We start from the raw sequence: 15559 nt of genomic DNA on the forward strand, positions 1-15559 counted from the left end.
ACACTGCATACGTCGCTGAACCGACTCTGGGTGAGAGGGAGCTCAGTACTCAGCCATGTTATTCGGCTACCAGGCTACGCCCCCTAGATTTGGGGCTTTCAGCAAAACCTGAGAACAAATACGTACTGAAAGACTGTAGTTGTTTATATAGTTAGTGTTTATGGTCTAGGTCTATTCTACTTAGTGTTAGACAGAGTACACCATAAATAATGTTATTCCATGTTACTTGTTTGGGAATGTTGTTTTTGATAATTACACATGGTTTTCTGTATGGTACGATGTGTGTTGGTTCTGTGTATGGTGATTGCTTCAGGCTCTGGTCCCAAGTGTTGAGCAGGCATACCTTGTTAGTCCTCACCCCTTGTGTAAGCAGTAATGGGCCCAGACACAGATGGAATTACTTATTCTGACCAAGGAGCAGACTCAAAAGAAAATTCTGGCAAAGGAAGCTGCCATTTTTGAGGTTGGGGATAAAAATGGGAAATTATTGACATACTTGGATCAGGCTGACCGGTCTCTTGTATCCATTCTGTGCATCAGGAATCCAGTTGGGGAATTGCATTCAAGATTTGTACACTTTTAAATGTTACCGTGTCTACCAGGTTGTAAACTCCTTTCTATCTGGCCTTCCCCTTTGGTACTTGTCACATAAGCCAACAGAGGCACTTGATGCCCCAATTAGTGAACATGAGATAGAAGATGCTATTAAAGCACTACCTTCTGGGAAAACTCCTGGAACCAATGGTTTTGGAGGTGATTGGTACAGGACTAATTGTGATTTGGTTAAACATCGTTTGTTTGAGATCTATGAAACAATTTTTAAGAAAAGGGAGCTTCCTAACTCTATGATGGAGGCGCTGGTCATGGTCTTATGGAGGCCAGAGAAGGACCCCATGTCTCCTGATTTTTATCGCCTTATTTCATTACTTAGCACGGATATTAAAATTCTAGCTAAAATTCTTGCTGTGAGATTGAGTTGTATTCTATCATCATTAATACAACCTGACCAAACTGGATTCATTCCAGGTAAAGCGACAGACATTAACATTCAACAGTTATTCTTAAATATAGCAGCTGCCCGTGATGACACCTCTCTGTTTTGTTATGTCCCTGGATATATGTAAAGCCTTTGACTCTGTTGAATGGCAATATTTGCATTCACTACTGTCGCACCTCAAGTTTGGTACCAATTTTTGTACTTGGATTAAACTATTATACGATTCTCCTAGAGAAAGAATTCAAACTAACTTGGAGGTGTCACAACCTCTACCTTTACAAAGAGGGATTAGACTGGAGTGCCTCTTGTTTCCTTTGCTGTTCACAGTGGCCATTAAGCCATTGGCCCTGGCTATTCGGCAGGCTCGGGACATCTAGGGTTTAATCCAAGGGTCCTTAACAGAAAAAAGTCTTCTTATATACAGATGATACCTTAGTATATCTGGTGGAAATCGGTCCTTTCCTGACTTCCCTCCTAAGGTTGGTGGATGAATTTGAGTCATTTTCTGGCTTAAAGATTATTTGTCGGAAATTGTTTCTTTTCCCACTATCACCTTCATATAGTCTGAGCCAAACTCAAGATGTTTGTGAATTGGTGGCTGATGATTTTCAGTATTTGGGGAGTATTGTTTCACAAATGGTAGAACAGTTTATTGCATTAAACATTGATGCTCTAATAACAGAGACACTTAGGCAACTGAAGACCAAACATCTCCCTCTAACTCTTATTGGGCGCATAAATCTCTTTAAAATGATATACCGTATTTTTCGGATTATAGGACGCACTTTTTCTTCCTAAATTTGGGAGGAAAAATGGGTCTTATAATGTGAAAGTATGGTATTTTACCTGGGGGGCTTCGTCGGTGGAGCAGGGTCACAGATACAGGCGGTTGGCGCGGCTGCGGCAGGAGTCGGGCTTTCAGAAGGGTCGCTGATTCAGGATGACTTGGGCGGTGGTGGCAGCACGAGTGGAGCAATGCTGTGGCCCCCGTCCTCAGAAGAATTGGTGGTGAGTGTAGTTTTTCTCTCTCGTACATAGCACTGCGGTGGACTTAGGGAAAATGGCCGCCGGAGCATGCGCAGATCGAGATCTCAAGAGATGACACACAGCATCGCCCCTCTCCTGCCGCCACCACCGCCCAAGTGATCCTGAATCAGCAACCCTTCTGAGAGGATGGGGTACGCAGCATCGCCCAACTCTTGCCGCAGCCGCCGCCAACCTCCTATTTCTGTGACCCTGGCTCCTGTGACCCCTGCTCCACCACTGCCGCCCCCTAACATAAAACAGATTATAAGGGACACCATTTTATTTTAAAAAATACATTTTTTACTATTTTGCACTACAAAAATTGAGGGGTGTTTTATAATTCGATGTGTCTTATAATCCACAAAATACGATATTTGCCCAAATTCTTATATATATTTCATTCCTCCCTGGTTATGGTTACTAGAGGAACATTTCACCTCTTGGAAAGTTTGGTAGGTAACTTTAACTAGCAAGGGGGCCCCCTTAGAATAAGTTTATCTAGTTTGCAAGCGCCGAAACATCATGGAGCCGTTTTACTTTCTGGTTGCTCAGTTAGTGTACGCCCATTGGTGGATAGATATTGACATGAGCAATGCCGCCACTGAATAGAAGGGTTAACTATTCTACTCTAAAGATATAATGCACTCTCATCAGCTCCAATCCATCTAAAGACAGTAGCTAAAGTGTGGTCAAAAGCACAGAATATATTGAGGTGCTCAGATACGTCATTGGTGTCGCCCAGGATGCTGCTTTGGTTTAATCCTCACCTTACACATTTATATTCTTTGCCTAATGTGGTCCTCTGGGCAAGGTATGGTGTCAAATTCTCGATTCATATTTTCTCACATACCTCTGAATTACCTGCCTTTGAGGATTTCAAAGCTAGATATGGGATTCCTGATACTGCTAAGTTCCTGTTATGAGTGTGTAACTACTCACATGCAAAAATAGGTAAAACACTAGAAACTGCAACTGACCCAGCCGGCTTCTATACAGGCTAGAGATTCTGACTCTGCAGTCCCTAGAGGTTCCTACGTGGGCTGTAATAGCCCTAACCGACTAAACGATGGCAGCTCAAACCTATGCTGCCTGAAAGGCCGTCAAGCGCTTCATATTCCTCCTAAAGAATCGTAGGACAGAGCAGAGTGCAATTTAGCAATTTACCTAGAGAAGGGAAGGTGTGCTGAGATAGGAAGAGATCCCATAGTGAGTAAAAACAAACCATAAAATACAAAATGAGAATGTAAGGTACCTACTGCTAGACAGTATGCCACCAACTTCCTAAACAAGAAGCAGAAGATAGGTGCAGGGTGAAAAGCATAATCAGCAGTGGTATAAACTCTAGCTGGTCTTTCACAGGCATGGAACAAAAACAATGGCAGAATGGCTGGACATCCAAATGAGAATATCACCAGCAGGAAATATCACCAGGGGGAAAGTATATATAGCCTCACCCGAAAGGTGATAGGTCAGACAAATGAAAACACCTGTTAACCTAAAGAGACTAAAGCAAGGATAACAGACAATAAACACCTGGAGAAAAGGTGTAACTGGCTGTGGCTCAACGGATCAAGGGTTTGAACCCAGACGCATCACAGTTCCTATACATACAACTTCGTCACGCAGTGCATGCACAATATGGGAAAGTGTCAATGTCCCTAAGCTTTTCAAAATAAGAGGAGTTCTTGGGGACCTCTGATTTACCTAAACCCCTAACACAAGCATATTCTCTTCTCCAGTCATCTGTTGTCAAGCCTTATGATAAGGCTTATGTGAAATGGGTGGCAGATATACCAGACTTGACTGAGGAGGAATGGGGAGAGTTGGAAGATACATTATACTCTATCGTGGTGAGTGCTAGGGACTGTTTGATTCAGACATAATTTCTAAACAGAGTTTATTACACTCCGGAAAGATTGAGGAGGTTTGGGATGGCTCTGGATGATTTGCGTTTTCATTGTCAAACGACGGTGGGCTCCTTTCTGCAATCATATGGTCCTGAACAAAAATTCCTCCATTCTGGTCTGAGCTACTTTTGTTTATTTATGAACACTTTGAATTCTCTAGGGTGTTGTCCCCTAAAGTGTGCCTGCTGGGTATTGGAGATGAGCTTATAGATGGGTCCTATGATAGACACTTTTTTTTAGATTTCTTTTTTTCTGTACTAGAAAAATAATTATAATGGGATGGAAATTCACAGAAGTCCCCTGTATGCTCCACTGGCTTCAGTTAGTTAATAAATATATTCCATTACATAAAGTCCTTTATACAAATAGGAGATGTGCTTATAAGTTTGATAAGGTCTGGGGACGGTGGTTAGCTATAGCAGACATTGCCCAATAGGAGACCCTTGAGAGTTCCCAGCAAAGCATTCTGTATATTTAGTTCCATCATATGTCTTCATAGAGTGTTAATTAATGACATTTCAGGGGTGGGGAAGTGGGCTTGGGGGCCGGTATGATTTTGTATGAGGTTGTATGTACTAAGTGTATATGACTCTTTAGTTGTTGTTAATTGTTAATATTTTCATTATCTTTAAAAAAAAGCCTTTAAAAAAAGATTATTCAGCCATTCTGACTTGTATTATTTTTTAAATAAGATCATTTTTATTGAAAAAACCACTGCATTACATTTTACATTTTCCAAAACATAAAACACAAACACTAAAAAGAAATACAATAATTCTTAAGGCACTATCCATATAACATCATTTGAAAGTTGCATATTTCTTAAGTGAACACTGTGAGTCAAGTCTATTGTCAAATTCTAAATACTAAATAACAGTATTTTCTATTTTTAGGCTAAGGAAAATTGACAATCCCCCCCAACTCAAATTAGTATATGTTTCTGTTCAGCAGCCAAATGCAACCTCTGTCTGTTTTCATTTAGATACATCATAAAAGTGCTGAAAACATCTGTACCATCCATTCTCTTACAAACATACTAGAAGGCAATCCTGGAGTATCCAACCATTTTATCTTTTTTTTTTTTAATTTGTACAGTTCATTTCTTTTTTGATACACTACTTTTTCAAGTCTTAATGCTACAGTAGTAGGGGGGCTGGAATCTACTCAGTGTAAGGCAAGTAATCTGCGATCTTGGAATAAACTACGAATCATACCTATCATTATGGGTGACTCAGGGTCCATCTCCTCTTCTAGAATACCCAAAATACACACTCTTGGATCTAACCGAAGTTTTATTTGAATGACCACCTCTTTCCAAGATATTCCAGTTCCTGTGCATTTCCATAGCATGTGCATTAAATAGGCTTCACCCTTACCACACCTCGGACATGGTGAACTGGGCCTAATTCCCATTTTGTGGCGTAAACTAAGGGTTCTGTATAGCTTACAAATTAGGTATAATTGAGAGAGACACTGAGCCTCACTCAGTGACAACCCACATTAATAATAATCTTTTTATTTATATAGCGCCAACATATTCCGCAGCGCTTTACAATTCAGACAATTTACTGGCATTACCGGCACTGTCCCCATTAGGGCTCACAATCTACAGGATGGGCCATTTATATGGATACACCTAAATTAAATAGGAATGCTTGGTGATATCAACTTCCTGTTTGTGGCACATTAGTATATGGGAGGGGGGGAAACTTTTCCAGATGGGTGGTGACCATGGAGGCCATTTTGAAGTCAGCCATTTTGGATCCAACTTTATTTTTTTCAATGGGAAGAGGGTCAAGTGACACATCAAACTTATTGAGAATTTCATAAGAAAAACAATGGTGTGCTTGGTTTTAACGTAACTTTATTATTTCATGAGTTTTTTACAAGTTTATGACCACTTATAAAATGTGTTCATAGTGCTGCCCATTGTGTTGGATTGTCAATGCAACCCTCTTCTCCCACTCTTGACACACTGATAGGAACACCGCAGAAGAAATGCTAGCACAGGCTTCCAGAATCCGTTTTTTCGGATGCTGCACATCTCGTATCTTGATGGTATGGTGTGGTATATGGGGTACAAGGATAGTGGGGACATTCTTCATCAATGGAAACCTCAATGCCACTGGATATCTGAAATTGCTACATGATGATGTGTTGCCCTTTTATGCACTGAAGATGGCACGTTCCCTGAGTTTTTACAAGATGGTGAACCACCACATTATGGGTGTCAGGTCCGAGCATTCCTACATGAACAGTTTCCTGAAAAATGGAATGGTCGTCGTGGGCCAGTTGAAGGGCCACCAAGATCTCCCGATCTGACCCCCTTAGACTTTTATCTTTGGGGTCATCTGAAGGCAGTTGTCTATGCTGTGAAGATACGAGATGTGCAGCATCTAGTAATGGGTATCTTATAGACGCCCTCCATTACTAACCTGGGCTTCACGTCAGCCGCCAATACAAGGCTGATGTGAATCCCAACCCCATTACCCCACTCGCCACCGCTACAGGGCAGTAGGAAGAGCGGAGGCTAAGCGTCAGATTTGGCGCATCTTATGGATGCACTGTTTCTGGGACTGCTGAGGGGTGATATTAATAGCTGGGCTAGTATTCATGGCCCCTTCCCTGGCTGTTAATATCAGCCCGCGGCTGTTTGTTTAGCCTTTTCTAGTTTTCTAGTTAGATTTTATAGTGGGACCCCACGTCAATTTTTTTCTGGGGCCCCCCTGTAATCTAGCCAGTAAAGGCTAAACAAACAGCTGTGTGCTGATATTAATAGCCAGGGAACATTATTGGCTAGTGGCCCCTTCCCCAGATACTAATATCAGCCCCCAGTGGTTGGCTTTCCCTCTACTTTTTTTATTTTAGGCTCTGTGCCCACGATCCGGACGTAGCAGCGCTTTGGAAACATATTTGTTGCTGCGTCCAAAACGCTGCGTTCTATTAAATGCAAGTAAATCCACATGTGAACCATGCGTATTTACCACATTCAATACTTTCTAGTGGTCAAATTTCAGTTGCGGAGACTAGCGACTCCGCAAGAGAATTTGACATGTTGCGGTCCTGAAAGACGCGGTGCATATCAGTGTCCACAGGTTATCCAAAGCCTCTGATGCACGCATAGTGGACATGGGAATTCTAGAGATCCCATCCACTGTATAAACATGCAGCGTCAAACCTGCAGCTGCTCCTGATCGTGGCTACCCGCAGCATGTCAATTTCTGTAGTGGACATATTAGTCTCCTCTGCAGATTTTGACCGATTGAAGTGTCATTATATGCGGTGGATTCACTTGTACAGACAACAAAAGTGCGGCATTAGAACACTGCGTTATTGACGCAGCAAAAATATGCTGCATCCAAAGCCCTGCTGAGTGCTGATCGTGGGGACGCAGTGGCTAACGAAACAGCTGTGAGCTGTTAATTATAGCCAGGGACCATGTTTGCCTAATGGCACTTTCCTAGGCTAAAAATCGCAGCTTACAGCTGCCACAGAAATTACATGAATGTAAATGGTAATGAGATTGGGTGTATGGGATCAGCTGACACCTAGCTCTTTTGGTTGGTGATGACAAGGTGTCAATCAGACCTTTTCATGACCAAACCTAATTAAAGTAAAGAGTTAAATAAACACAGAGTAAACACTTTATTTGAAATACAACAGACACATTCTTTAATCATTGAAATTAACTTATATACTCGCCCAAGTTCTAATGGTATTCCAAGGGTTTAAGCAATGTACCACCAAATAACTTTATTTAGCTTCAAAAAGCATTCATTGATGTACAAAAACGCGTCAAAACCGAGCGGAATTTGAAAAACTAGTGTTTGGCTAATGTGTTTTCTTCCTATTTCAGGCCTTTTCTCAATTATCAGAGGATGTATTATGTGTTCATGCAAATGTTGGCCAGTGGTCCTGCATGGCTGGGCATTATACTCCTAATTACACTCAGTCTCCTCCCTGATGTTCTCAAGAAGGTCATATGCAGACAGATGTGGCCTACAGCAACAGAAAGGATCCAGGTAATTTACCCTCCCCTATGTAATAATAGTCTAATTGTTAATAAATATTTGCTTTAGACATTACTATTCACATTGCACTCCATGCAGTAATTAGATACTCGTCAGGCTTATATTACAAGTGTAGCACATTCTCTTACCGCATCACTGATATTATGCAGACACACACCACCATTTGCTCACAGTATCTTGGCCTGCACTTGCAGTATGTAGACCTACAGTCACTTTTCCCAGTTATGCATTAGACGTTTCACTCTAGTAAGGTGATTCTCAGATACTGATATTTGCTTCTAGCATCAAAGTTTACATATTATGTGATTTGTGACCAATGTCTGTACATTGAAAGAAAAGCTCAATACTTAGTACATGCACACAGTAATTTGTCACAACAACTAATATCTAACAAGTTAATAAGATTCTTCTAAAAACAGTGTGGCGGACTATTGCTGTCTTTGCCTTAAAATGGGACCGCTGAAAAGAACTAATTTACACTTTAAGGCTACGTTCACATGAGCATATGAAAAAGTATGTTTTTCATCCAGAGTAAACTGACTGTTTTTCATCTATATTGTCATCCATATGCCATTTGCTAATATACATCAGCAGTAAAGCCAAATTAATGAGCCGGGCTATAAGCTGGTATATGTTCAGAGTGTAAGAGCACGTTCACACTGTGGCCATTTCACAGACAAAACTCTAGAAAAAAAAATGAGCATATATCCTACAGTAGGTAAATAGTAATACTACATGTAAATTACATATGGTACGTAGATAACGCTACTTTTTAAGCAAAAAGGTATAAACGCTATCCCACCACAACAAGGTGTACCCAGTCGGGACAGTCCTAACCTGTCTCTAGTAGTAAAACCTTACCTTGTGCCAAACAACATCAATGTGAATAAGGGCAGAGCAGGACAAGGCCCTGTACAATACCAAATGCAGTTCACAATTGCAATGTATGAATAACATGATAACATGTTGCTATTTATTTCATGTGAACATTCAGTACATGAAAAAAAAAAGGATAACATTGGTCCTAGTGCTGCTTGAAAATCCAGTCATGTGAAGGTAGCCCTAAGATGAATGAGAACATACCCCTTCACATAGGTTATTGAGCTTTTTTCTCATATTAGACTAATATGCATTAGCATTGCTTTAGTGTTTAATGAAACCTCCCTTGTGTTTCTTTCTCCTTCTGCTTCTTTCCTATCCTGTCTCCTACCCGCTTTGCATAAATAACTGCTCCCTTGCTTACACATTGCACGTGGGCACCTGCTGCCACCTTCTGGGGAACTTACAGACTAAACAACCGTGCCTTTCTGTTGAGCAGTCCACCATCTTTATGCTCTCTCAGACCACGACCAATATAACTTTCTAATGGACCTAAAGGTGATACTTTTTTCTGACTTTTTCTTGATTTCCAGACTTTATTTTTTTTCTATGTTTATGTTTCTAAAGGTACCCGTATTTGAAATAGGAATCCATTTACCTGGATAGTCCTGTAATATTTACTTGTGTTATAAATGTGGTATATCGTGCCACACTATTAACAGGAGATATAGAGTGAGATTTTATACTAGACTTCTTAGGTTTTTCCTTTAAAGGGATTGTCCACTACTCAGACAATCCTTTCTGAATTTGTATGTTTCCCCCCAAGTAAAATAATAACACCTGTACTCCCCAGCAGTGTTATTCCACTAGTGTTGGCAGCAGTGTTGGCACTAGTTCTCCTGGGTTACGTGATCCATGTGGCTAATCGTTGGCCGCTTCACTCTCCCCGCCTTTAGAAAAATCACATACATCCAGAGAAAATGAGACAGCAGCTGCTCTTAATTCCTCCGGATATATGTTAATTGTCCGAAGGCGGGGAGAATGAAATAAGCACTAATTGGCCACAGGGATCGCATGACATAGCAATGTCACATGAGCCTCGGGAGAGCCAGTGCCGACATCTCTGTAACGGTACCGACACCGGAGGTGATTATATAAGTGTTATTATTTTACTGGGAGGAACCATAGGGATTGAGAAGGGGTTGTCCGAATACTGCAACAATTAAGGACTAAGAATGAGAATTGCAGTCATTATTATGCAGTCAGACATTCCAGTTCTTGTCAGATTTAGGCTAGGGTCACACAACCATGATTTCTCTCATCTGAGAAATTCGAGCTGTTTATGCTAATCACACTCTGATCAGAGTTTGATTACAGTTTGATCAGAGTGTGATTCGGTTTTCTCTGATGTCGAGAAGATGGATAAAAAAAAAATTCTCCATCTTCTCCATTCTGTCAGTCTGTAAAAATTGGATTGCACTCCAATGTCATTTGAGTGCAGTTCAATTCGAGAAGGAACCATTGACTTGCATGGCTGAGTGCGATCCAATTTGCGATTTTTTTTCGTCGGACAGACTCGGTCCAAGGAAAACATCAAACATGTGCACAACCCCATAGACTAACATTGGTCCGAGTGCGATCCGATGTTTTGTCGGAATGCACTCGGATCGAAAATACGAACTCTTAGAAGCAAAGTTCTGATAACTGTGAGGACACAAGAAAGTTACGTTTCATACATTGCATACAGTGAACCAATCCCATCCTGTTGTACTAGTCATACAACAATCAAATTCTATAGAAATCTTTGGATATTGACTCTTGGGTAATCCTGATACATTTTCATTCTCAATATCCTCCATATTTATTGCTCTCCCCCTATATTCATATAGTTTGGCCACCAGTTATCTCGGGCTAGATTCACACTTAAAGTATTTTTGGTATCCATTTGTAACCGATCCAGTTGTAGATAAAAACAAATGCCAAAGGATACCAAATGTAAAGCAAAGTTTCCAATTTTAAACATCCATTTTACAGATCTGCTACAGAAATGGAAACGTTAGTTTTATTTTTTTTATCTATTTGTATTCATTTTTATTGTGTTTTGAACAAGGCTGTTTTTACTAGACTTATGTTCTGGGCAGGCACAGTGCTAAAAAAAATGCATCTGTTAAACGGAGAGCATAACGGATGACTATCCATTAAAAGCTGCTTTCCATACTCTGTATAGTAAAAAATGGGAAGTGTCCATTTCCTCTGTTATCCATTTTTGGACAGAAAAAAAGTTGTGCAGACTACAATTTTTATCCACCCAAAAATCTGATAGCAAATGGAATGGAGACAAACAGCCTTTAAGAAAAAAAACATATTCAAATGAATGGGTCCTGTAACTTTTATTTCTATTTTCTGGTACTGAAACAGATCAGAAAAATAGAAAATCCACCGGAAGTGTGAATATAACCTTATTTAGAGATACTATTCATATGAACGCAGCAAAAGGCTGGATCATGAGCTGCAAATTTAGACCGATGTTTCCCAAACTCCAGTCCTCACGGCCCCCAGCACGTCATGATTTCAGGATTTCCTTAGTATTGCACAGGTGATGGAGCTATTCTTAAGACATCAGAAACTGCAACAAGTTCTCTCAGCTGTGCAATACTAGGGAATTCCGGAAAGCTTGATCTGTTGGGGGCCGTGAGGACTGAAATTTGGGAAACACAGGTTTTATTATTATTATTATTATTATTATTATTATTATTATTATTAATAATGGCCTTTAGCTCGATCCAGGGCCATGGCGACTCGATGGATGAAAAACACTGGTTTAGACTATTCTATATCAGTATTGCTGACTGTGGTTATCTTAGGACTACTCTTAAAGCCCCGTCTCACATAGCGATGTCGCTGTGTGTGACACTTTGCAACGATCAGGCCCCTGCTGTGAGGTCGCTGATCGTTGCAAAGTGTCCTGGACCATTTTTTGGTCGTTGGCCTCCCGCTGGCCAGCACACATCGCTGTGTGTGACCAGCGGGACCAACGATCTGGCTGGTAACTATGGTAAACATCGGGTTACTAGGGGCACGCACACACTTAGTAACCCGCTGTTTACCATGGATACCACTCTGCTACGGTGCGCGGAGGCTCCCGCGCACCGTAGCAGAGTGGTATCCATGGTAAACAGCGGGTTACTAGGGGCACACGCGCACTTAGTAACCCGATGTTTACCATAGTTACCAGCCTGCTCCTGCTTGCAGCAGGCTGGTAACGGGAGCAGGACATCGTGGAACGATTCTTTCCACGATATCGCTGCTCCCCTGATCGCTGGTGAGCCTGCCTGTTTGACAGCTCACCAGCGATTACATAGCGATGCAGCAACGATCCCTGACAGGTCGTATCGTTGTCGGGATCGCTGCTGCATCGCTTAGTGTGACGGGGCCCTTAGCTGTCTATTTGAGCTTCAGAGATGTGTATCCTGTTAAAGACAAAAAGACAACATAGATAAGATAAATTAGACTATGTTCACATCTGAAAGCTACATTCTGCCTCTGCCACCTGCACCTTTGAATGCTTGTTCAACCAAACTGAAAGGGCATGTTAGGTATGAAGTCAAGCTGATAGTTATGGGAAAAAGGAGCTGTTATCTATGAGTTAGCTTAAAGGGGTTGTCCCATCTCAGAAATTCATGACATATCCACATATAGCATGCTTGCTCTGCAGTTTCAGAACAGAAAAAACGTGAATACACGGCACCTCTCCATTCTGACCGGCGCAAGACAGATCCCTATCCAGAGATAGGCATGTCTCCCATCTGTTGAAGATTGATGGCATATCCTGTGGTTATTGCACAAATGTCTTAAATAGGAATACGTCTTTAAAGGCTGATAACACTCATTCAGTTCATTATTGCAAAAGTCCTATAGTTTAGAACAAATGTATTTGAAAGGAGCCAAGTTGGTGATTATTTGCACCGCATGTTGATCTTTGTACATTAGTTGGGTGTGTGTCTATTAGTGTTTAATGGCTACCTGCCAGTGTAATACATCAGATTGTGATTAGTGTTGAGCATTCCGATACTGTAATATCGGGTATCGGCCGATATTCGCAGTATCGGAATTCCGATACTTAATTCCGATACTTTTACAATATCGAATACCGGAATCGGAAGTTCCCATAATGCCTGCGCTCTGCAGTGTCTCTGAACGATGACAAGCTGGATGGCAGCGCGATCCAGCCTGTCATCAGAATGCCATCCCAGCGGGGGAGAATTCTCCTGATTGTTTAAAAGCCGGCGCGCGGTAAAAAGCCGCCGGCTTTTAAACAATCACACAGCCCCATACTGCTTCCCCACAGCCTCCCACCCCGATCCTCCGCTCCCCTCGCCACCTCCCATCCCGATCGTAAGTTAGGACCGGGCAGGGAGCGCAGCACCAAGGAGCGAAGGACCCGGGCGGGGAAGCCGGCAGTGAAAAGACTTCACCGCCGGCTTTCCCGTTATGTGCTGCGCTTTCCCGCCGGTTATTTCAAATGAACAGCTGAGGTATCAGGTGATGCCGATCAGCTGTTCATTTGAAGCTTGACTGCATGAACTCACATGAACTTTCCCACGACCGCACAGGTCAGCCACACCTCACAGACCATCAGACCGGTCATGATTAGTGTGTGTGCGCGGGGTGTCTGTGTGCGGGGTGTCTGTGTGCGGGGTGTCTGTGCGATGTTTGTGCGGGTGTCTGTGCGGGTGTCTGTGCGTGCAGGCAGACATAGGCCGATGTGACACTACTACTCCCATCGGCCTATGTCTGTCCCCCGTCCACTCGTGCCAGCAGGATCAGCTCGATGGGAGCAGTAGTTCCCATCAGTCTGATCCTGCTATTTAAATTGCCCTACTGTGCCCCAATAAATGTTAAATACATGTCATTGGTGGCCAGTGGTTACCTACAATAAATTAGTTCATACATTACCTGTCCCCGCCGATCGCCACCTAAAATAAAGTAAAAAATAAAAAACTACACCTATACTCACCTAGACACCTAATTCCCCGAAGCCATCGATCTCCTGTAATAAAATATAAAATAATAAACCACAACCTTATCCTTACCCCTCCGGAGTAGTCCACGAGTGTCCCACGAAGATCTCCAGTTCAGAGCAGCCACATAGAATGTGACCGCTCTGAACCGCTGCCGCCGCTAGAATGACGGGGCCGTAAAGCAGCCCCGTCATTGCATAAGCGGGTTCACCGGAGTTCAGGCAGCGCTGCTCCGGTTAGCTGCTTTACGGCCCTGCTGTATCGTGAGAAATTCCCACGGTACAGCACTGCCGTAAAGGAGGTCTCCGGAGCTGCGCTGCCTGAATGCACTCCGGTGACCTCAGTCAGTGGCTCCCGCTGCCGGGAGCGGACGTGTTCCCGGCAGTGTGAGCTTACAGCAGCCATGCACAGCTGTCACCATCTCCAGATGTGACAGCTGTGCATGGGAGATCAGCACAGGAACGTGGACAGGTAACTATTATTTTTAGTGAACTAAGAATTAAATAAAATGGTGTGTTTTATTTCAAATAAATTATTTTTTTCTGGGTGTAGTGTGTTTTTTCTTTTTAACACTTTGTAGGTTAGTAATGGGGGTGTCTTATAGACGCCCATCATTACTAACCTGGGCTTCATGGCAGCTGGCGCTGACATGAACCCCACCACTATTACCCCCTGCCACCGCACCAGGGCAGCGTGGAAGAGCGAGGCTAAGTGCCAGAATTGGCGCATCCTACGGATGCGCCATTTCTGGGGCGGCTGACGGCTGGTGTTTCTAGCCTGGGAGGGGGCCATTATTCATGGCACCCTTCCTGGGCTATTAATATCAGCCCCCAGCTGTCTGCCTAGCCTTTGCTAGCTATTAAAATAGGGGGGACCCCACGTCATTTTTTTGGGGGGGGTCCCCCATTTTAATAGCTAGTAAAGGCTAGGTATTCAGCTGGGGGCTGATATTAGTAGCCTGGGAAGCTCCGTGGGTTTTACCCCCTTCCCAGGCTTCAAACATCTGCCCCAGCCGTCTGCTTAACCTCCGCTAGAGACTAAAATTATGGGGGATCCCACGCCATTTTTTTTTTAAATAAATCCTTTATTTTAACACTAAATGACATTTGAGGAGTTAATAAAGATGCAGTCCCTAAATTATTATTTATTTTTTAATTAATTTTTCCCAAAACTTTTGACGTGGGCTTCGCCATATTTTTGTATGCCAGCCAGGTACAGCATCCAGCTTCTATGAACGCGCCATTTTCCGGGGCGGCTGCGGACTGCAATTTTCAGCGGGGGGGGGGGAGGGGGGCAGAAAGCTTGGGCCTCCCTGCGCTGCGGATTCCAGCCCCCAGCTGCCTAGTTGTACCTGGCTGGACACAAAAATAGGGAGAAGCTCCACGTTTTTTTTTTTTTTCATTATTTCATGAAATTCATGGAATAATTAAGAAAAAAAGGGCTTCCCTATATTGTTGTGTCCGGCTAGGTACAAATAGGCAGCTGGTGGTTGGGGGCAGCCCGTTCCTGCCTGCTGTACCTGGCTGGACACAAATATAGTGCAAAGCCCCACGTCAATTTTTTTTAATTATTTCAGGAAATTCATGAAATAATTAAAAAAAAATTGACGTGGGGCTTCGCTCTATATTTGTGTCCAGCCAGGTACAGCAGGCAGGAACGGGCTGCCCCCAACCACCAGCTGCCTATTTGTACCTAGCCGGACACAACAATATAGGGAAGCCCTTTTTTTCTTAATTATTCCATGAATTTCATGAAATA

At 42.7% G+C, this 15559-nt stretch overlaps 1 protein-coding gene across 5 annotated transcripts in view; it reads left to right on the forward strand.

The window, feature by feature from the left end:
- The window catches only part of ATP11A (ATPase phospholipid transporting 11A), a 224217-nt gene that overhangs the window by 190153 nt on the left and 18505 nt on the right, over positions 1-15559 (forward strand). For 4 of the 5 annotated variants that reach the window (XM_073664387.1, XM_073664386.1, XM_073664389.1 and 1 more), the window contains one exon: positions 7787-7952. In XM_073664387.1, the coding sequence (XP_073520488.1) occupies positions 7787-7952 (166 nt within the window). Of the gene's footprint in view, positions 1-7786; positions 7953-9249; positions 9339-15559 lie in introns of all 5 variants that reach the window. The other variant, XM_073664388.1, reaches the window with a different exon arrangement.

Source organism: Phyllobates terribilis, unplaced genomic scaffold (assembly GCF_046119375.1).
Source record: "Phyllobates terribilis strain yellow unplaced genomic scaffold, ASM4611937v1 Scaffold_2__4_contigs__length_985480577, whole genome shotgun sequence".
NCBI lineage: Eukaryota > Metazoa > Chordata > Amphibia > Anura > Dendrobatidae > Phyllobates > Phyllobates terribilis.